General features: G+C 35.3%; 1 protein-coding gene across 1 annotated transcript; it reads left to right on the top strand.

Annotated features, from left to right (window-relative positions):
* The first annotated feature begins 1,046 nt into the window (after positions 1-1,046).
* On the top strand, positions 1,047-22,608 carry LOC124367911 (putative ammonium transporter 1). The gene is made up of 10 exons (XM_046825111.1): positions 1,047-1,180; positions 2,537-2,626; positions 11,304-11,531; positions 12,328-12,530; positions 14,097-14,330; positions 15,329-15,440; positions 16,433-16,551; positions 17,941-18,067; positions 19,405-19,503; positions 21,456-22,608. Exons 1-10 carry the CDS (start codon positions 1,066-1,068, stop codon positions 21,554-21,556), a joined length of 1,428 nt encoding a protein of 475 aa, XP_046681067.1. The 5' UTR covers positions 1,047-1,065; the 3' UTR covers positions 21,557-22,608.
* Positions 22,609-24,540: the final 1,932 nt, after the last annotated feature.

The raw sequence follows: 24,540 nt of genomic DNA on the forward strand, positions 1-24,540 counted from the left end.
CTTTTTTAACATCTCTAGGAAAAATAAAATCCCGTCTCTTTATAGACCGCTTTGGGCTACAATAAAATCATCGTTAATACCCAGCCAGTGTATCTAACAGGATCGTTTATAGATATTTGGGGAATGTTTCTTAACAATTGATTAGGTGTTTAAATGTGTTTTATTATATAACCGGATTTTTTAACGTGGTCCAATAGGAAATTTACAGATTTCTTCTTCAGTCGTAATCAGCTGTTTAAACCCCAACATGATTATTTTAAAAGCAATTTACTAGTCAATAACAAAAAAGTAAAAGTATTATTTTTTAACAGCGAACCTGAAAAAGAGTGTGAATGACTTGACCAATAAAAGTGTAATTTACACATTTGAGAATAATATGTTGTTCTAATATCTTTCTGAATAATTAACCTTATTACACTATATTGGTTCAAAATGTGCTTTGTACTAATGTTTCTCCCACAACCTGTCTTTAAGATATTTGATTGTAAATATAACAGTGTTTAGGAATGAATAGCGATTATTTACAGAAGAAACAAACTGTTTCATAATGTAAAACACACTTTTTCCAATTCCTGAAAAATACTTTCACTCGAACAAAACAAGTTTTGAATATTACCTCCTCATAACATCTTCTTAATTGGTTAACAGATTTCCTAATTAATTGTATCCATTTCGGAATTAGTCTTTTATTAGATAGATACGTTTTGAAAGAAAGGAAGTTGCGTAAGAAAATATATTTAACAAAAGAAACAGGTCTAATAAGTAATCTCAAATATGCCTCTTTTACTAAAACTGGCCGATCATGCACTTCAGTAAAATATTTGCTTTTAGGTCATACTTCTACTAACAACTACTACTTCTAAAATTACCTCAGCGTATCTTGATGGTTTCACAATCTCGGTACAAACAGAATAGTTTGCATCCAAATCACCAAATTTTGTTATATCACTCAATTACTGAAGCGACAATCACAAGTTGTTTTCAATCGTACGATAGTTAACAGAAGTTACTCTGAGTAGAGTACTGACGGAAGCTCTCTGTTCACAGATATCTTGAAAATCCAAGATGGCGGAGTCCAGGTTGAACATCACGGACTACTCCAGCCTCGACACGAGGCTAGAAGAGCTGGCAGAGAACATCAACGCCATGTTCCTTCTCTTCAACGCCATGATCGTGTCACGTGAGTATAAGAGAGGTCGATGGGGCGATTTTGAGTGAATAACAATCGATTCTGGCCACTTAGCGAATATTTCGGTTTCCTTTGTTGATACTAAACTGCAGTCTGCCCTTTCCTCGTTTAACCATTTTGTGTGTGAGCCAACAGATCGAAATAGGTTGTTCAAGTGTTTTTCACGACAGTGTGAATATATTCTACACATGAAACACACTAATTGAGAGATCCAAGGTGACCTTAGATGGTCTGAGCCATATCTAAGGCTATGATATAGTGGCTAAATCTCGTCATCTTTTACCATCAGAGCCACCGTTTCCAGATATCTTGTACAGACCTCATACATATCTTCAATATACTGGCTAATCCAATACACTAACTTTTCTGTGTTGCCAATATCTCGAGCCTTCCTTCCATTGACTCTTCATTCTCTCTTTAATACAATGGCTCCTCCAACACACTAACCTATCTGTCTTGCCAATATCTCGAGCCTTCCTTCATCGACTCTTCATTATCTCTTTAACACAATGGCTTCTCCAACACACTAACTTATCTGTCTTGCCAATATCTCAAGCCTTCCTTCATCGACTCTTAATTCTCTCTTTTTAACACAATGGCTCCTCCAACACACTAACATTTCGTCTTGCCCTGGCCATTGACTCTTCATTCTCTCTTTCGGGCCCTCCACATTGAACATTTCTGCATGGCCAATTTTTTCGGGCCCTCCCACATTGAAACGGAATTCTTGATCACGGGTTTTTCTAACACATTAGCATGCCCGTCTCACCAAAATATCGACCCTCTCTACATTGACGCGTCATCTTGACGATGGTTTTTACAACACTCTGATTTGTCTGTCTAGCCAAAGTCTCTACATAAAAGACCGTCCTACATAGGCTTAAAGTTGAAGATGCATTTACACTTCCTTAATTAAGAGTTAAATTAAAGTGTCTATTTATAAAAGGGCAATAGTATTAATTCGTATATGTGGAGAAATAGCGTGTTGTTAATTTTTAGCTGAGTTCGTATTTTTCATGGAGACCTTGCATTATTATATTGTGGTTAAAGAATACATGGAAGTGACGCATCTAAAATCCATATCAGTGTGTATTTCGGAAGTATTTTAGTACAGAAATGTAACGATCTTTGTCACTATAAGTATATTTTTTCATTCATATAATTTCTAATGTTTCTAGACAAACTAAATTAAACTTAAACTAAAAGGAATTTAAAGATAAATCTGAGAATTTTGTGTGGAATCTAAAGCTGTCCTAAAATCTTCCATGGCCATGAATATTATGTATGGATATTTCGTGATGTGTGCCTATTTCATTATGTATGGCTGTTCCATTGTGTATGTTCCAGTGATGCAGGCGGGGTTCGCCTGTCTGGAGGCAGGTTGTGTCAACTCCAAGAACGTCACCAACATCATCATGAAAAATGTGCTGGACCTGTGTAAGTAGGATTGGTGGAATCAGCTTCCATGACACTTACCAACTTTTAATTTATGTTATACAATAGAAGGACTTAGACCTAGCGGGAGGCTGAGGGAGTTTTAGAAATTTTTGACCAGGGGTTCTCAACCTTTTTGAATCTATAACCCCCCTTTTGTGTCCATCTTGAACTCATGGATAAACCGGTACGTTTTTTTGGACAAAAACGTTCTCTTTTTCTTCCACAACCCCCGATGAGGTCTTTTAGCGACTCCCCTAGGGATCGCGACCACCAGGTTGAGAACCCTTATTTTGGACTATCTTAAAAATGGAGATCCTCTACTATGAAATTAAAGACGGCTCTTTATGGTTAGTACTAGGAAAAATAAATAGGATTCGAAGGAACTTTTGGTATACCGGTATATTCATATATTTCAAGTCATGTACTTCATCTATTCATATAAACAAACGTAATTTGAAACATGGAAGTCAGTTTAAATAGTTTTTAAACCAAAAACTTGTCTGGGACAGATCGGACATTCGTGAAAAAAAACCTTGTCCAGTAAGAAATCAGCATGGCTGCTGAAGATGTCTGGTATGATCTTAGAGATCCGCTCTAGGCTCAGGAAAACGCGAGACGGCTTTGCAATTATTATTCAGTGTAAATCAGACCATGCTCTTGTTCCCTGCTCTGTTTAACACTCTCAGACTCGGCTGTCTATGTTACTGCACAGAACTTATATAGAAGGTAGGAGTACGTAACAGGTTTCACAGAGGCAGCATATAAGTTGTCAGATCCATTGCTCATTTGATTGGGCTACAATATGTGTTAATTAATATGTCACACAACATATGATTGTACTCAGTTTACTAATAAATTTCTTTATCCTGCGATTTTCTCACCCACAATGATCTCACGGTTACCCATAAAATCAATGTAAAAATGTTCTCTAACGCTCAGCCAATAAATAAACTAGTATTATTTATATAAATACGTAAGAATAAAACATGCCATTTGTGTTTTTAATACATACGATTATATTGTGAGAAACTGTCATTACTGAAAACAGACCCGAATAAAATCTTATTTCTTGGGTTCGTCCCAGGGGTAGTCTTTAATACGCAGCCTACTCTGGTTATTCGGTTGTTTTTATCGAATGGTCGATGTTTTTATCCGAATGAATAATTTGATATTAAAATTTATATAACTAAGCGTGTGTTTTCAACTTATTAGTTATGGTAATTTTTAATGTAAACAATAAACAGCAAGAAGTAACTAATATATAGTCTTTGAAAATGGCGATGAATATAAGGAGTATATATGAGATATTTCTCACAAGTGACGAGATTTGTTTAACTGGCTTCAAACATGTGGGTTTGGTAATCGATGGGGAGAATTCTTTCATCCGTTGCATAAAAGCGGTTACTCATTGATATCAAGCTGGACAAGTTATTAATATTGTAAGGTTTCTTTGATATCTAAGTCTACCCATGGTTGGTTTTGTTGTTTTGTAATGTTAGTGTTAAATTTATGTTTTTAAAATTTGTAATGTATGAGTTTTTTCTTGTTACGATAATTTATTATAACTCTTGCACGATTTTTACATATCGAAGTTGGATAATATATCGAATTGTTCGATGATAACAACCGAATAACGATTGTAGGACGCTTATTAAAGTCTCCTCCTTCCTAGTAATCATTGTTGGACATTCATATTCAACAGATTTCTCAATTTACAAAGTAGCGAGTAATAAAAATAGATTGAATTAATAACAGATTAAAGCGATTATATTTATGAGTATACAAGGACACAAATAGTAAAACATTAAAACGTTTTTATTTCCAATTATTGTAATATTTCAATAGGTCTAATTTGTTAAAATAAAGCGTTTTAACACTAATAAGTTGTACTAAACACCATTTTTATTATTTTTTTACGTCTCATTCTTGACACTAATGTAACCGAATTAATAAAACCATCAGTTTGTTGGTATCGATCCCTTCATTTAATAAACTGCAAGTCTTTTACAGTAAGGTGTTGGTGTACAAGTGTGGTCAGCAAACAGGCGCTAACTTCTTCTGGTAGGTAACTTATTTTTGCTTTCAACAGTCTGCAGCTTCATTAGGAAGTCTAGCTGTTACAAAAACCACTTGCATTAAACACGTGTTTTAGAAAGCGTGTGATATACATGTCTACAATTCTGCCATTCTGTAATAACATAAGGCTCCTACCTGTTAAAAGTAAACAAATTTAAACTTTTTTAGATCCATTTAGAGTACAATGATGCTGAAGGACTCCTTTTCAAACAGGCTAGACGATATATTTAAATTTAAAATGTCCCAAACTATATGTTTGTACAAATACTTCTATTGTTGTATCCGAGATTATAAACAAAGACTCGCCTTCGGCTCGCTGGGGGCTACGCCCCCAGGCCCCCATGATGTTACTTGCAAAATCGGGGATAAGAGGGATTTGGTGATTGGTAAAATTCGGGCATGAAGTCATGCCAGGAAATTCCCTGACGGGGGGGGGGTTAATGTTACCAGGGGTTAAGACATCGGCGGCGGTGTGTTGGTCCAAACACAATGACGTAAAATGAACAGTTTTGAAAATCACTTTTAAGTGTTCTGGGACTTTACCTTGGTGCTCATTACGTCCTCCAGTGTTTGAGTTGCAAGACATATTCGGTCAGATTCCGTTATATGCCCCCAACGCTTAAACATTTTCAATGAACTTAGAACGTTATAAAACGATGTAGTTGAGTAACAGAACTAACATTATGCCCCCTACGCTAATTTGTCATTTACGGATGATTATAATGAATTACAATTGGTTACCAGCTAAGAAAAAAGGGTACTTACGTATTATATCGACCACACCCCTACATTTCTCCAAACATAGAAATTCAACAAAAACAAACATCACCAATTGGGTTTAGATCCATTTTACTTCTCCGATTATCGCATCAAGATATGAAATGGAGCTAAGCTCTTGCATTGAATAAACCCCGAAGTGAAACCAAAGTAGAAACAAACCAATCTTTTGGATAGGACAAATTCTTATGCTGCCATGCAAAAAATCCCCGTTCGAGTATCGATAGCTGGTACTAAATATTCAGAAAGAGGTGAATGACACTAATTTTATTGGAATCTTAAGTGGAGTGAGAGAAAACTTAAAGTATAACAGAACGCAATAGTGATGTGAGCTAATTTTGATAATGAGGAGGTATTTAGTTAAGAACCGGATGTTTTGTGGAGTTTAAACGGTTCGCCAAATCTTGTTGTCAGCTGTTCGCAAATAGGAGAGCTGTTCGCAAATAGGAGCTGCCGTAAATGATGGCTGGCGGTATTGGGGAGAGTCGGGAAACGGCGGTTGTTTGGTCTAATGGCAGAGCGCACTCGCACGCTATCACGCACGGGAAACGGAACTGGCGAATTCGCCGAATACAAGCCTTCGTGATCGCCGCAAAATTATTTACGGTACAAGTATTACATGACATAGATCATTTTCAAAATATGTGCCATCATCGTCAAAATGAGAACCTACACTGATAACCTTATGCGGTTCCTTTCCTTACGTTTCTATTTAAAAAAGAGCCCGAAATGATAATAACAATTATAGGCCAATTTCGATTCTACCTGAGATCAGAAAATATTTCAAAAACTTTCTATTCAAACCTGATTTTTAGATAGATGTGAGGTTTAGACTTAGGTTTGATTTTGTAATACATTAATTAACAATTAATGTAAATATCAACCCCATTGATATCACTGTCGATGCAATAGTGAAAGAGAGAGATATAATATATGAACACATCCTGAGCATTTTTATCAATCTTTCCAAACCCTTTCACTATGAGCTGATGGAGGTATGTGATGCTTGTCGCACAAATAGCTCACGCCTTATCTCGTAGATATATACCAATGTATATGAATTAAAACACGCGTTCAAGCTAAATAAAATTAAATACGGTATTCCACAAGGACCCATTCTTGGAGCCGATTTTTCCTCAACCATTCGAAAAAAATTGAATTTATCATAAAAAAAGGATTGACTAAATACGATAAAGGCAGTAATCTTTTTATCTTGTAGTAGAACGATTATTAGTTAGCAATCACAATGCGTCAAGCCAAATTCTTGCGTTCATTATTGTACTAAAGTAAATTTGAAAGAAGTCAGTCGTATACCAACTTTTTATCTCAGTAAAAACTATATAGAACATATTGCCTCAATTGGATTCATGAAAAATCTTTTTGGACTGGTTTGACTAAACGAATTCATCTAGACAGTTCACTTGGAATGTTGAAGAGGAAAGTTTCCTCTACAGTACTCTGGGTATTATTCGGTGACAGGATAGCGTGTTTTGACCTTATATACTCTGAACTGGGCATATGGAAATGTTTGGCAAATTTGCGGCTTGAACCAGTTTGGGAGAATTCGAAACTTAAAAAACCATGACCAGTTACGAGTTTCTAAGATTATATTCGTGTAGGAATGCTTTAGGAAAGTAAAATTCCTAGCATTGACTAACCTTGCCATAATACCTTCAAAGTGATTCCTCAATAGCTGACTTGAGTAAAGCGACCTTGAGTGTTTCCATAAGAATAATGTTAACCTTTAAACACTTTTACATCCTTATTTCTGGAAAAGGTTTCATTGTAAAGTATATACTGTGAAGTATGAAATAAAAAAAGGTTCCAAATTTGTCCGAATAACCAATAAAAACATAGAAAAAAACTAAAAAGTATTTAGATGCAAATTAGTTATATTTTTAAAATATCCTACAATTCTATACATTTTCTATAATGATATGATACTTTTATAATAATTCTATGGCTTTATATTTATAAGACCCTAAAAGTGTTTGCCCAATAAAGCCAGCTCTTAATTTTTAATTTCACTCTGATGCAGTACAGGGTGGAAAAGTATACAAAAAAAACATAGACGTATTCCACTACATGAGAGACAAAAAGTTTTAATGAGACTCAGTATAAACTTTAAACTGTGTGTCAACTTCAATGAAGAAATGTATTTATTTTGAGTTGTGGTTCATAGTGACAATTACAATCCCTACATATTCTGTAGGTAGAGTTTTTACATTTTTATACAAAATTAATAAAATTATTTAGAACAGACAAAGAATACATTAATAATGAACATACGAGTACATTTATTGCAAACAATAATAGTATAAAGATATTATCCAAAAATTATAAATGAAAGCTTTATTATTCTAGCCCTAACATTCTCTGTCTGTTTGGGTGCTTGTTGACATCGACTAAAGTAATACAACTTATGTTAATTTGGTAAATGTCAAAACCATTTTCCTGCATTTAAAATTTATATACATGGACAGTAAATTTCCTAGCCAATACTCTCAATTGTTTTACTCAAAATTTTGGTGGTCCAATTTTGAATAAAATTTAAAATAAATGTTCACAAAACAAACTATATGTGTATTTACTATCTGCATGCCAAATTTAACGAAAGTCTGAAAACCATTTTAGGGATTTACATGAACACATACAAAGAACCGAGTACCAGAACTGAACATGTAACATGTGTGTCATTTTACACATCAATCACATAAAAAAGATATTATTTCCCCTTGTCATAACCTCAAGGGGACAATAAAATACAGCCACCACAGTAAAATTTACATTTTTATTCAATGTACCTATAAATGTAGATATCCGTGAAGAACATTTATGCGTTCGGATATTTTCGATAATTGTATTTGACTTAAAAGATACATTTAACAATAATTTATTTATCTTTGCCCGGTGTCATTTTCAATCATCAACCATTACCAAGTGAACTCAACAATCTGTCAATTTACAGTCACAACTTGTAAAAATTGGCTGAATATCATCTTTAGGAAGACCCTGAATTATCGAAAACATATTACACTATATGTACATGTATTACTATTCTATACTTACGGCTTCAAATGGATACCAAAATTGATTGGAATGGTGTAATGTTACATTATTGTGACCGCTGCTGTTAAGGAAAAAGGCTAGTATAGCGCCTTCAATTTCATACGTAACGGTGGGTAGGCAAGTTTTATACAACATTCAAACTTATTTTCATTAAAGTAGGCGCTCTGTGTTTAGAAACTCATTTCTAATGATAATTGTACAAGATTTCGCTTATCATTATGCATTCGTTTAGTTTATAAAAAATAGCTGCTATCTGCAAAGACTCAATAAAAATAAATTTATATACAATGTAACAATATTATAATATTATTTTCTTGCTTTATACCCTTGCTAGCCACTTTTAGTGAAAATCAAAATATTTTCTGTTGTAAAAAGAAATGTCAATCGGTCAGCCAAAATTACTGTTCTTGTATCGATGTCATAATTAAAATTTATTGCACCTTGATTTTCATCAGTTGAAAACTAAACAATGTTAACTGGAAGCTTTGGAGTGCATAAAATAGCACAAAATAGCATCAATAACTTTGTTTTTTTTTAAGGTGAGGTCAAATCCGTTTTAATTCTTATTCCTCCTGTCCTCGTGGGCCACTGGCCTGTGCGAGGATCTTATCAAACAGAATAAGTGGGAGAGCCGATACAGTACAAGGTCGATGGTACTGATAAAAAGTGCTAAGGTCACAGACAGGATTTGAAACTGCGCTATCTCTAACTAAGATCCAAAACCTTACTTAGACCGCTTGGCCATCGGTGCTAACTCAGCCAAAATCACTAACTCTATGCAAATTCCAACTGAATCTGAAAAAGCTGTTCTATATTATATAACAGTCTGGCCGAAATAATACCATTAAATAGGCAAGGAAAACTAACTGTATAAATGTTATGTTTAGCCTGACTTACATAAGCAAGTGATAAACTTGATGGCGTCAATAACTATAATTATTCAAGGCTGACACAAGTTTGACATAATTGCAGTTACGTCGCCGGTTCACTGCTAAAATTGCATTTATCACCTCAAAGTGACATAATGTCTTTGCTATGTCAACCTACACAATGATTAGGAGTTAAAATCGTCACATAACAAGTCGTTGTGCACCAATGTTCATTAAACATATATAGAGTTTTCCTTTAGCACTTTTTATGGTCGATTAGTTTGTTCTTTTAGCTTAGTTATTTCCTTTATTTGTTCAATGCCAGTCAAATACAAGAATTATTTTATTAAAGGACGATTATCTTATAGTTTTACCTTGAATTGAAGTAATACGACGCATACTTAGTAAAATTTTAAAAGTGTTTGGTTACTTAAAATGTTTAATTTTTGAATAATCAAGAGTAATGTTTAATGATATTTTAATATGTATGTTTACACAAATAATTGATGATGTTCAGTAGTATTTGAATATCTATGAATAATATTCGATTTACTTTAAATTAATTATTTGGATTCACGAATTTAATGTTTTCTTAAAAAATGAGATTATCTTTGTATTATTGCAAACCTTCAGTCATTTATGTGCTTATCTATTAGGATGACTACAATAATTTAAGTACATTTAACTAGAATCTCTAGTACACTTTAATGGCTCGTATACCTGACATCTAAACATTACAGAATACAATATGGAACTGATTGAGTATGCATAATGATATTACTGAAAAGAATTAAACTAATGAGGAAATCGGTCGAAAATTTAATTGAGACACAAGGTTAAATAAGCTTGCAGGATACAGGGTGTTTTGGAACAAGTGGTCGAATATTGTAGATTGCTCTTAATTAATAAAAAAATATTGGAAATACGTTTTTTAACGTTTAGTACTTATTTGCCCCAATCTCTGATTATTTTCTTAATATGTACATCACGCCATCACGGTGTCTGTTAGAGCATCTTAATGGTCAATGACCATCATGGTTTGAAATATTGTGTTGTTTCTTATGACGGATAAGTTATTCAAGCTTACACACTTAAGCAAGTATACTAAATTTAATCCCCTGCACTAAATAGTCGCCTACTGCCAGCGCATTGTCAAACTATGGAAAATGGACACTCTCATTTAATAAAAATTGAACACTTTATGAGTGAATTATAGTTTAAATCTTGCATTTCCATTTACTGCTATGGACATTGTTGTTCTTAATATGTCTAACCTCCTTTTCCTTTATTTGAAGTTTTTTTTGACGATGGAAGGATTTTACGGACATTTGCCATCGTTTAGTGACACAATACAATCAGTAACACTACGTTTCGAGATCTGCAATCAGATCTCTTCTTCGGGTAAATGACTAAACTAATGCATGACTAAAATCTAGGTTAAATTAAACAAAACATACCAGAGCGTTGTGACACGCATAATCCAGGAACAACAACGGCCATGTCGTGTGTCTATTCCATACACACTTACTCTAAAACATGCTCTTAATAAACATTATACCCTACTTATTAAAACTGAACACAGACTACAGGTCACAATAGCTGTGCACTCAACTGCCAACCAAATAGAACTGACCAGAAGGCTAATAGTAAATGGCGATCGTCACGGCAGAAAAAAATTGGCGGCAAATGAAATAGGGGCGGGAATGGGCCTTTTTTATTATTGGTTCATGCTAGACCATACCGATTGTGGTGTTACTGATTGTATTGTATCACTGAACGATGGCAAATCTCCGGAAAATCCTGATATCTAACCTTTTTCGATGATCCCCAACACTGGTAGTATGTAACTTCCGCCTGTACGAATAACTTGCTCTATTTCTCCTTAGTCATATGTGGGATCTTCTACTGGCTGGTTGGCTACTCCCTGGCGTACAGTCCGGGGAACATGTTCCTCGGGTACACCCTGTGGGCAGGCGTGGGGATGCCAGAGGGGCGGCTCGCCCATTGGTTCTTCCAGTTCGTATTCGCCGCCACGGCCGCCACCATCTTGTCCGGGGCAGTCGCAGAGAGGTGCAACTTTGCCGCCTACATCGTCTACAGCTCCGTCATCTCAGGTGAGTGCCCAAGGGTCCAGAATCTCTAGCTACGCCCTTGGTCTAGTCACTTCTATTCCATCCATCCAAATCCAAGGGCAAGGAAATTTTAATGTAGTTCTTCAATACGACGCCGTAGGTTAAAATAATATGAAACACATTAAAAGAAATGATAACGTCACAAGCAACATATAGTTATGTACGCTCATTCTTTCAGCATCAAAAATCAAGACAAAAAAATCATTAGTCAGTAAACAAAACTAAATAAAAAACTTTGGACGTTGTCCGCTTGGAGCGGTACATCACTTCCGCAAATTTCGAGATTCACGGGTGCAAGGGTAATTCAATAGGTCTAGTCTACTGCGGGAGATGGCTGTTGGAGTTGGTGGGGTTCGTTCCCTAATAGTCAAAGGTTCTTGCTAGCCTAGACATAAGGGTGTGTCACCCCCTGCCTGCTTTGACTGGAGAGGCTGGTTCATTGCTTTTTTCCCATTCTTCCTCGTGGATCTCAAGAGGAGGCGGCCCCTACCTCCACCTTTATCCATCCAGAACATCCTGTCACTCCTGAAGCAGCGCAAAGGTCCTAATAGGACTATGTGCCATTTCTAAGCTCTTTGTCCTAAGAGAACAAAAAAAAGGTTTAAGCCTCCAGGACTTTTTATCGAGAGTTGTCGCACAAACGGACAGACAGGCGGACAGTGACATGAGATCAAGAAGGCCATCTCGGTACCTTATTAAATTTAAGGCAACTTATGTTATACCTTTTGTACCTTCTATGACAAGAGGCTGAGTAGATGGTTTCCATCGAACTGTGCAGGGTTCGTGTACCCTGTGGTGGCTCACTGGGCCTGGGCTGAGGGAGGACTCCTGGCGGAGATGGGGTACCGGGACTTCGCCGGCAGTGGGGTGGTGCACGCCCTGGCGGGGGTGTGCTCTCTCGTGGCCGCTGCCTTCATCGGACCTCGCACTGGACGCTTCCAGAACGGCGTGGCGGTGGAGAAGCCAGGTCACTCCATTCCGGTGAGCATACCTACAGCATAAGTATAAGTATAAGTAAGTATAAGCATAGCTTCGGGGAAGCTTTGATTATTTATAGGTCTATCAGAAGATGTTGCATCCAGTGTTAAAATCAGTGCCATTGAAACGTTGTGCGCTCTCTAGCGTCAAACGAAGGAAACTTTAGAACAGTAGTAGTATGTTTATTTTTAATTATTTAAGATCATTGTTGATTATTTTTATGTTTACGCATGTTTTTGACTATTTATCTTTTCTTACACGTTGCAGGTTAAATATTGTTATTTTTGCATTTTGTTTTTGTCAAATTTTTTATCACTTTGTTGTTATTTGTTTCTTATCAGATCAAAAATTTATTACTCTTGCTCATTTTATATTTAACTATCTATTATTGTCATTTTTGCCTTTTTGTTGATTGTTTGTTAACTAACTTATATTTCTTACTTAGTCATTGTTTTGTTGATTATTTATTTTTAACACAGTTTGTTATTTGATTATTTAAGTAAATATTATTAGTGTTATTAATCGTTTATACTCTTTTTTAACTTATTTAATTTTACTACTGGTGTAATTCCGTTGAGAGAATAAATAAATAAGTAGCAAAGTAGCGCTATCTATCATTAAAGAACATAACTAGCTCTACCGAACAAAATGTATGCCACACATTTCCCTTATGGATGCAATGTCTATTCTCTGGAAAGTAAAGAAATAAAAGTAGTTCTAAATTCTTTAAATCAAATTCTCTTTATTGATCGTTAGAGAAATGGACTACATGTTACTTTATAGGAAAGTCAACGTCAGTATCATCAGGTTTATTTGAAACCGGTGGTGAATATATTAAAAAAGTAACAGTGTGACAGAAAAGGAAATCATCTAGCCTACACAATTTTCCGAAAATGTATTGATTTCTGTTTTCAGTGAAAACTCCATAAATGGTTTGAATGTGTTTGTGGAAGACAGTCTTAAGGATACCAGAAAATTGGTCATCGTTCGGTTACCTGTCAAGAGTTAAAAACCTACAAGAGTCTTTTTTTTAAAAAAAAGGAGAATCCGATCTCCTTTATGCCTTATTCTGCCCGTCCTCATGGGCCACTGGCCTTTGCGAGGATCTTATCAAACAGAATAAGGGGGAGAGTCGATACAGTACAAGGTCGATGGTACTGATAAAAAGTGCAACGGTCACAAACACGATTCGAACCTGCGCTATCTCTAACTCAGACTCTAAGTCCAACGTCTTAGACTACTCAGCCATCGGCACTCCCAATGTATTTGTGACAGTTAATATTGTACTTAAGATGGTTAATGGAGCAAGGGTAAAGGAGTCAATAGAAGAGTATGAATACTCTTCTATTGACTATAGCAACTGCCATAAATGCTATTGTCATCCTCCACCGTTCCTACATTAGAAATACTAACACCAGCTGTATATTGGAATGGTTTTGATGCCAAATAAAAACCAAATCCAGTAATATTTATACATCGAAGATCCTCATTACCTGGAATATCTAACTTTTTACCATTGGGCTGAGATCATTTTTCGAATTAATTAGCCGAGAATGTACTTTGTCCTAGCTGATGGGCCTGGGAGGACTCCTGTTGATCTCAGGGTTCCTGGCGTTCAACGGTGGCTCCCTGGGGCACATCACGGAGCCTGGGGACGGGGAGATTGTGGCCCGATCCATCATGAACAGCATCATGGCCGGAAGTGGAGCAGCGGTCGTGATTCTGGCCCTCTGCAAGTTGGGACTTGTGGGGCCTTCCACTTGGGCCTTCAGCACCACCCTCAACGCCACTCTGGCCGGCATAGTGGGTTATAATCCATTCATTATTGATACTGTACAATGTAGGCATAGATTTCGGATTTTCAGGGAATGCAGCCTTATAGCCGTTTGTTCACAGATAACTTTGAAAATCCTTACTCATTTTGCAAGGAAACAAAAGTACTCTAAATTGTCAGACCAAGATTACAGGTCTATGAACTTATGTAAAACCTCTTCGGGCGTATTATTGGGGTTAAATAAATCTTTTCCTCCTACGAAAGTTCCCAAGTGATTTCTAATGAAACTCTTCCCGCTTGAATAAAAATCTATGCCTTCTATTCGAGTGTTGTTAGTGCTGAACAAATTTCCTTTGAAGGAAACTATTTTCATTACAACGAGAATTAAAGTATACTAAGATATTTCTTGCAACAATAAATCTATACCTATTAGTAAACTGTTGTGTTTGTGTGGTACTGTGTAAGCAGCTAAGTAATAGCGATGAAAGAATGACTTTACGTAGGGTAAGTTTCCAGGGATGTACATTACCTTACTCTTGTAGGAATAACTCGTCTTATTTTCTCCTCTCAAATAATTACTTAGCTGATTTAGAAGGGATGAAAAACTCCGTAACTGTCATAACCCATAACCCCTGGTCATAATTTAAAGTAACTGGCCAAATTAAAATTCTGTTTATTTATAACAATTAAATTTCTTTAAAAAAAACACGTAAATAAAACATTATATTTAATCAACAGTATAGTTTCATTAAGTTATAAATTAAGAAAAACACATGCCACAAAATGGTCAGAATTGCCCAATTTAAATGCTGGTAATATGGAGTGATTAAAAAATTCTGTTTTATTTATTTAGGGAAATTGTTGGACTTTCCAAACCCAATATCGATGGCACCGCCTTAATCTCCCGATTCCGGTAAAGTAGGGAAAGTACCACAAAGTGGAAATCAACTTTGAAGCATTTGAACTTTTCATTGAACCTGTATTATTGATGCTAGGAAAGTCAAACTAATCAGCTGTTTGTGCGCAGGTATCAGTTTGTGCTGGAGTGGACGTGTTCTCTCCTCTTGGTGCCATCATCTCGGGGGCATGTGCCTGTCTGGTCTATCTGCTATTCAGGTTTCTGGTACTATATGTTAAAGGTAATAAATTCAGGTATAGATCTACCTTAAACAGAACATTCGTCATAAACATACGTTATCAACAACAACGAATTAATGCTGATTAAGGTGATAAGGGATAAGACAGTTAATCTGTTGATTCGTTATGATAAAACACAATCTAAAGCCCAGTCGTCTTTCTGACGTTAGTGGCTACAACTAAATTAGTTCCAAGGTTTTGCCGTCAGATGGTGCTGTGAGCAGTGTCTCAGTGTGCCATCTATGTTCTATCTTGTCTGTGGTTAAAACGATTCCGATTAATAATTTAACTAGATATTTAGATAAGCGGGTGAGCAGGTAATCGGGATGGCAGGCTAGAAAAATTTGACATGAGAAATTACAAATTACCGAGCAACGACTTATTCTTTAAAATTTGATTTGTAATTTAATAAGTGTGCAACAAAAGGAAACACAAATCTTAAAAGATATCAAGATCTTAAAAGATTAGATCTTTTAACACACATTTAGATATTTCTTTATACATTTTGTAGAATTACATTAACTGATTATCGGACTGAACTGAGTCTTTCTCTCTTTTTCGTTGATTTTCGCCTCGTTTTTTTTTTATTTCACAGAGCTACATATTATTATTAAGTTATATTATTTCAGTTTATAGCAATATAAAGTTTATGTCTATGTATGAATGAGATCTGGTGTTTATGTCCCTAGAAAATGCATGGTTGATTTGATCTGTGATAGGGAAATTTGTGTGTGAGTGCTTAAGTATGTGTGCATGTTTCTTTGTTTATTGTGTATGTGCCGTGAATGTAGGTGAGTGAGGGTGAGGTTGTATATTCTCTCTTTCTCCCTCCCTCTTTACCCCCCTCACTCTCTCTCTCTCTCTCCCTCCTCTCCGCCCCTCCCCATACCTCTCTTATATATAATACATGTATTAGTACTGATGCCTACATGTATCCACTAAATGCCTATGTACACTTGTGTTTTGACATAAACTGATTGATTGATTCCTACAGTGGATGACCCTCTGGATGCTGTAGCGGTCCATCTCGGTGGAGGACTCTGGGGGTTGATCTCCTTCCCTCTATTCGCCCGGGGTGGAATTGTCTACGGGGTCAATGGTCAATCAATAGCGGTTAGTATAGCTAGTGTTCTTCACAATCATGTTACAAACTCCCTTTATGGTGGAGTGCGTGCAGGCAGAGGTGGCAAAATCCCCGGAACCCGAAAACCTTAGAAAGTACTCGCCGCTGGTCTAGAACGAATCTACTATAATAAAGAATAAAGAATTAAATTTCAGATTTTGTATGAAGAGTTTTTATTGTTCGTAGTGAAACACAGAAAGCTATTCTGAACAAAGCGTTAGTCAAATTATAATTTAAAAAAAAAATTCTTCTTATTTATTTAAACCTATGTGCCAAATAAGCCCTTTTCAGCTTAACTGGTTTTTGAGATAATAATTTTTAATACAAAATACAAAATGGTGGCTAGCGGTTAAACGAGAAATGTATTAACCTATATTTATATGACTTATTTGTTTTGAATGATGAGTACTATCTGCCACGGAAGTTTGTGATGCTCTTTTGTGAACACCCTGTATGTAGGGTTTTTTTTATTTAATTTTAAAAATTTGCAACAGAAGCCATTTTGTTAATTTTAAAGAAAACAAAACAATTATTTTTCTTACTTTTCTCTTATCCATTACAATATAAGTGCTCAATTTGGTTTCTTTAGCTTAACAAGTTTTAGAGATAATCATTTTTTATAAAAAATACAAAATGGCGGCTAGTGGCTAAACGAGACATTTATCAACATTTGTTTATATCACGTTTTCTGTTTGAAATTATGAGTACTATCAGCCACAGAAGTTTGTGAATATATATTAAAGAACATATTTATCATAAATAATTATTCAGACACAATTTATTTTTATAATCTTTTGAGACCTCAATAACAAAACATTAAGTTAATTTCAATGTTAAAAAGTAAAAAGAGAACTCAAAGAATGTCTTTTACCTAGCGAACTTGGGACTAAGAAGCCCTCTCTAACACTTAACTTGGAGAGGGTTAAAACAATGTAAGAGATAACTTTTGCAAAAAATGTTTGATAGTAAAATAACTTAATTTCAATGTTTGGGTATATCGGCTTCTAAAGTTGTAAATTTATTAAACAGTCAGTGATAGAATTAAAATTAACATTATAAATCTTAACAGGGTGTTTGGCACGAGAAGAATAATATTGTTATTAGGGTATGGTAGGGCGGGGACGGCCGGATCAAAGAAACTGACCCAACCCACTGAGCGCTCTCTCTCTCCAACGGCACTATTCACTTGTTATCCCTTTTGTTACTGTCAGGGATCTCGAGTGTTCGTTTACATTCTCCCTTATTCTCGTAATAATATGTTGATATTTCAAGGACAAAAAGTTTGTGATCTTTCCATCTAAACATACACATCACTTTCTATTATTTTTCTTGATGTTAATTTTCCCTATATTCCAATGACTGATGATCTTGATTGACAGCAACTGTGGCACAACCTGGTGGGGGCTATCATTATCATGGTGTGGTCAGCGATCTGCAGCGTGATCCTGTTCGGCATCCTGAGAGTCACTGGTTACCTACGGGTGTCCGAGGAGCAGGAGCTAGAAGGTGAGGCTATCATAGACAGGAGTGTTACACATATTCACTCATTAAGTAAGAGAGATAGTTACGAGGTTGCAAGCAAAATATCTAATACACAGTTCATTTCATCCTCAAGATGTCCTGCGGCCAGATAGACATACAATCATGGTAAAAAAGAGTTTGCCACGAAATTACGCATTCTAGAACTCATTCTATTAGAAACGAAGTTTCATTAAAAATTCAAACTCTACATCTGAAATCTTTTATGACATATCTTACCAGATAGTAGTACATTCATATTTTTGTTCCTTAAATTGGGTTTCATATATGTGTTTAAATAATAAAAGTCTACACACCATGGCATTATAAAATGATGTAGGCTATGTGTTGGGATAGTTAAGTTACATGTGTTTATATGTCAATGTTTGAATTTATTATGGGTGTATTGAGTTTGTTTACTAATTTAATTATTCTGATTTTTCTTTTTGCCATGTTAGTTACCCATAAGACCAATTTTAAAATATTCGCTAACGCTCAGCCCATGAAGTGACATGCAACATCCAACTGATAAGCATGGGTTGTCCCTCATATATAAATATTAAACTGCCATTACACGTTTAGTAAATAGAAACTTACAAAGTGTTATTTATACAAGAGAATTGAAAAAGAGCATAGTACGTCCCCTGCCAAAAACTAGTGCACCCACCTGTGTTGAACAGTTAAGACCAATTTCAATAGTACCAGCAATGTCAAAAATAGTAGAGAAGATTGCTACATAAAAAATAATTACCCATGTCAATACTGGTCTGCCAACACTGCAGTCAAGATTTAGAAGAAACTTCAGTACATCCATGGCCGTCAACAATTTGTTTAGTGACTTGTTTGAAGCAAAGGATAAAGGAAGATACAGCACGCTGGTTTTGCTTGATTATTCTCAAGCGTTAACTCGATTAACCATGACATGTTGTTAGCCAAGATTGGTTATTGTTAATAGAGTGGAAGTGTCTCACAAACCCACCAAGAGCATATTCTAAACTGTTATGCCATGTAACTTGGAAAGAGTTATGAACAATTATGGTTTCTTATAAAATTTCATTATTGACGAATAAGTATTTTGAACATTACAAAATGCACCATTTTTTGTTTTTATGATAAAAGAAACACGCTTTAGTATTTGGCACCTGATGAAGAAAATGGATTCAAGTTCTTGAAACGTCACGTTTCTTAAATGTGGTAAATTGTCATAATCTTGATTATGGCAGTTACTCCTACAATTTGCAACAACAAGTGTTTCGCCTTCAACTTTGATTTATCATAACTGTGTGGTGTATACTCGGTGACGTCATCATAATGATTTTTTTCAGGTTTGGACATCGCCATGCACAACGAGCCCGCCTACCCCGCGAAGGGATGGACTCAAGCTCATTCGCTGCAAACTGTGGATCAACAGACATACCAGAAGCGTGAGTAGACAAATAGTAGACTCAAAGAGTCAATCTGCAACACGTGTTTTTGCGCTTTTCATTTCCAGACAAATATAAGTGAGAGATTTATGGTATAGTGGTTATCATTTCACTCGGATAGTGAGGGATCCGTCTTCTAGTATTCGCAAAGTAAGTACTTTTTGTGAAAAAAAACCTCAATAAAACCATATGTAATTGAAATAAAAAAAATCTGAAAACAACGACATTCAAGGATAAACATTTTGTTTGAGACTATTAGACAAAGTAGGACCTAAAAATACAATATATAGTTATTGCATGAGTTTTTACTAGCTTTTAAAGAAGTGTATTTTACCTATCCATATTTTCCAGTACAGAAGCGTTAAAAATAACGTGTTAATCTGTATGGATCGCAAGTTAACATATACCTTGTTTATATTTGTGTGTGTATTTTGGTAGATCTTCAAAATCTAATACTAAAGCTAACTTCGTAAAATTGTGAATACCCTTAATATGTTACGGACATCCGCGTCGTCAGCATCAAAACTTTGGGAGAGGGGACAAATGGGGGGTTAGGGTTTGAAATATTGTAATCTTGAAATGACGTTTGATTTAACTGACAAATTTTGTTTTTGGTCTGAAAACGTTTCTAAAAACTTATACTATATATATATATATATTATAATATATATATATATATATTTTTATTATATATATATATATATATAATAAAAAACTTATTATCAGACTTAATATGCTTTATTTTACACACACTACTGTTATTAAATGCGGTCTATTACATCACAACGTAAACATTAACTATACAATTTTAGACTTGTCTCTCTTTACAGTACATTATAACAATCCAAATTGACCCCTTGCTTAAAGGAGGTATACTGGGGGTATACGGAGGTGTGCTGGAGGTATAATGGAGGTATGCTGGAGGTATACTGGAGGTTTACTGAGGGTATACGGAGGTGTGTTGGAGGTATACTGGAGGTATACGCAGTGCGGGTGGACTGCGGAGCCCCGAGCGGCGACGAGCCAAAGCGAGCACCGCTGTTATAAAATTTAGGGGGGGGGGGACAAAACTTACTTTTAAAATTTGTGGAGGACGCGTCCCTCCATGTTCCCTTTGGCAGCGACGCCCGTGGTTATGGAAGGCTAAGTCTCAAGATCCTTTGACACAACCTCAACGGATTTCTAATTCTTATGGCAAACTTTCACAGGCATACGTTTAAAGAAAATTACTGTCTTAAAACGCTGTTACCTCTGCGATTTCTTGTATTGCTACATTGTTTAAAACAAAGACAGTAAGAACCTAAACGTCTTTTTCCCTTCCATTGGTAGATCATAGGTTCATCACTAGTTCCAGGCCATTAGGTAGGGCCAGTGAGACCTACAGTTTCCAGTGAGATTTCCGTGACCTGTTTCGTGGACGAAACATTCGTTTGTGAATCTGGAAAAAAATTATCGATGTGGCACTGCCAATAGTATTAATCAATTAAGAAGAATCACTGTATTATATGTAATACACAGGATTGTATTAGTTACACAGTATATAAATAATTCATGCGGAAGAGGTGTACTGAGGTTCAGAAGATTATTTCAGTTAGTTCCAAAGTCCGACGCTAGAGCTGGCTTTGATTGTTACAGTTCAACCCTCACTCCACAGATAGCAGTCCGGGCGCACACTTTTATCGTGCCTCAATTTATAGCATCAGGTGATTTATCTCTTGTGTAACTAATACAATCACAGTTAATACTAATACGTGAAGAGGGGAAACAGGCCCCACAACGGTTAACGCATGTTCAATTCACCTTAGATTTTGTCTCTAGATTAACGTCCACTGCTTTCTCTAGGTTACGTTAGGCTGGCGTTCTTCGACACCTTTTTCAGATTCTGTTTCCTTCAGTCCTCTTCTTCGTGATTAATATCCCTTCAGTGCTCAAGCCAATCTCAATGTTCACAGATGGAAGCTACACCCTGAACCAGAGCCACTTGAGTGCCAGACCCACCCTCGCCTTCGACAACATGGCGCTGGAGCTGGACAACAGACAGAGACAGCGATAACACACGTACTCTCTAGGTTACGTTGGGCTAGCGCTCTTCGACGCCTTTTTCAGATTCTGGCTCGAGGATCGATCGTAGAATAAAATTATTAATTACATTGAAGTTGCAAAGTGGTGCTCATGTCGCATGAAAAGTCTTTCAAACGGTACTTTATTTCTTGTTTGTTTAAACATGTTCCATCTATCTTGAACGCTTTTGGTAATCGGTTAGAATCAATTAATTACTGCATTGCTATGGATAATTCTATCTCTGATAAAGACTTGCACAAAGTGTTGGGTATTATGTGTATATACTCACACGTTTACTTAACAGATTACTTCAGAGTTAAGAGGGTTGTAATAAAATGTTTCATACCATAAATTTCAAATTCGCCCTGTTTAATGCACATAAGTGTTTTATTACGGATAATATGCTTAACGTTATCCAAGGAAAAGCATATAAGCATACCTATTAATAAGTTTTATTTCATTCATTTTCTATTTTTTGCCATTACATCTAGGCAAAAATGTAATATAGTATTTGCAAGACATATTTGTTGCACTTGACAAAGATATTTTATATTTTTTAATCTAGACTAATACAGTATTTTTCACAAAGTGATATAGTAGTAATTCTAGACGTTTAAGCTGTTGGAGAAAAATTGTACGTTCATATACAAAAAGTCCCGGGACGGTTAAATATTTTTGAAATGATTTAAGATAGAGCTACAAAACCTGGTACAGACTTACTGACAAAAAATTTAATTTAATAAATATCCAGTGATCCCCCTACTTCCTCACAAGGGTACGACCCACAAGAAGTCAGAAAAAAAGCTTTTAATATAAGCATAGGTTTGTATGCACATCAAATTAAAGATCTTTATTAGTAGATTACAAAGCCGCAAACCCGACCTCAAACGGACAACCGAACCGGAAATAGCAGCCATTCAAAGATGGCTTGAACGTTCAGTTAAACAATGTAAATAACAAACTACAGATGCTTGAATCAGTGTAATTTCATCTCTAGACTATGCCATTGTAATGGGATCCAGCAATTATCAATTGATCTGGTTTTGTGTGTGTGACGATATTAATCAAACTACCATGACCTTGGTTACGTTTTAAAGAACCTAGTAATTGTAAATTCAAGCCATCATTGAACGGAAGTAGCAGGTCTTCTTCTTCTTCTACTTCTACTTCTTCTACTTCTTCTTCTTCTACTTCTACTTCTTCTTCTTCTTCTTCTTCTTCTTCTTCTTCTTCTTCTTCTTCTTCTTCTTCTTCCTGCTCCTCCTCCTCCTCCTCCTCCTCCTCCTCCTGCTCCTCCTCCTCCTCCTCCTCCTCCTACTCCTCCTCCTCCTCCTCCTCCTTTTCTTCTTCTTCTTCTATGGAACGGCCTACTGCCATGCACTTAAGCCTCAAGGGTCTTTTGCGCACCCCGGAAGCACACCATGAGGCCTACCAGTCTACGGGTCCAGCAGTTCTACAAACCGCCGAAAACAACCCAAGTAGCAGGTCACTAGATAAATGTTAAATTAGATTTTTGTATCTAGTAAGTCTGTACCAAGATTTTTAGCTCTGTCTTAAATATTTAAAAAAATGTATAACAGTTCCGGGACTTTTCAGACACCTTGTATACGTACCTCTAAAATGTATTTGATTGTAAATACTTCCTACGAACTGTATTATACATTTATTTTTTAACAAATGCAAATATTATAAAATTTTAAGTATTTTAAAACTAATTTCTCATCAGGAATTAAATTAAAACTTCTTTCTAAATTCATGTTTGTAATTACATTAATTCTTTCTGATCGTTGTTTAAAGTAAAACTATTAGTTCATTTTAGACCATTACTTTAAATTTTCACAATATCAAGTTCAATAATATTATTAATCGTTTGACGGTCAAGAATTGTGTTAATTGTTTATATATTATTACTCTTCACATTATTACATTTTATCAACATTTTCATTTTTATGCATAAGTTATATTTATTCACTCACTTGCACATTTAGTTTACTAGTGGATAGGTATAAATATTTTGTATATACTGTGTATGTACTATTCTAGGTAATAAGTCTAGCATATTGAATAAATTGTTGATAATATATATTTATTGTTATAGCTGTTTTCTATGTAAAATAATCTTGCTGTATTCATTGAAATTTATTATTTGGTTCATTAACTTAGGATTTTATCTTGTTTTGTGTAGAACAGTTTCTGTTTGTGTTCTCTCTAAGAGATCTCAGTGTTGATTCTAACACAGTTCTGGTAAAAACTAGGACTAGGTAAACGAAAGTACAGTCTTCTTTTTATTTTAGGAAATTCTAAAATATAAGATAATCATAAATATTCAAGCCAACGTCGTCATAATCAAATTTTGCTCCATTCCTTCCTATAAAATATCTATTTATTTTGTAGTTATGGTAATAACCTTTTCATTTTTATAAATGTCGTTAAATTGTCGTGTCAATGTTATAAAACATACAAATTGGAATTTAAATGAACATTTTATGATAAATTCTTTATTTTAACAGGGTCGCACATATGGGATCCTTTTTTACACTTAACTTGAATTTAATAAAAATTAATTAATTAAATTCTTATTTAAAAGGTCTTTTTGTGTCTTTCTTCTCTTGAAAAAACAACAAATCAATCCCTTACATAATCACTCACATATGTGTTCTTCAATGGCACAGTTCTTGGACACTTAAATTTTCCCAAAAATTACAGAGATTTTGATAATTGTATCACTTGCTAATAATTAAAATGACTACAGTATTATCCAAATAATTTTTTTGTTGATTGGAAGATAATTGATCCTTAACAGTGCCACAGTTGACCTGTTAAAGACAGTTTTATTGATCAGTTAAATGTTCATTAACAAGTCTTTTTTACTTTTCTGCGCATTTGTTGAAGCTAACTCACACAAAATGCTACACAGGTGATTCACTACTTGTGTTCTACTTGTATTTTCTCTTATTTCCTCACAACTGGTGGACA

The sequence above is a fragment of the Homalodisca vitripennis genome, chromosome 8 (assembly GCF_021130785.1).
Source record: "Homalodisca vitripennis isolate AUS2020 chromosome 8, UT_GWSS_2.1, whole genome shotgun sequence".
Taxonomy (NCBI): Eukaryota; Metazoa; Arthropoda; class Insecta; order Hemiptera; family Cicadellidae; genus Homalodisca; species Homalodisca vitripennis.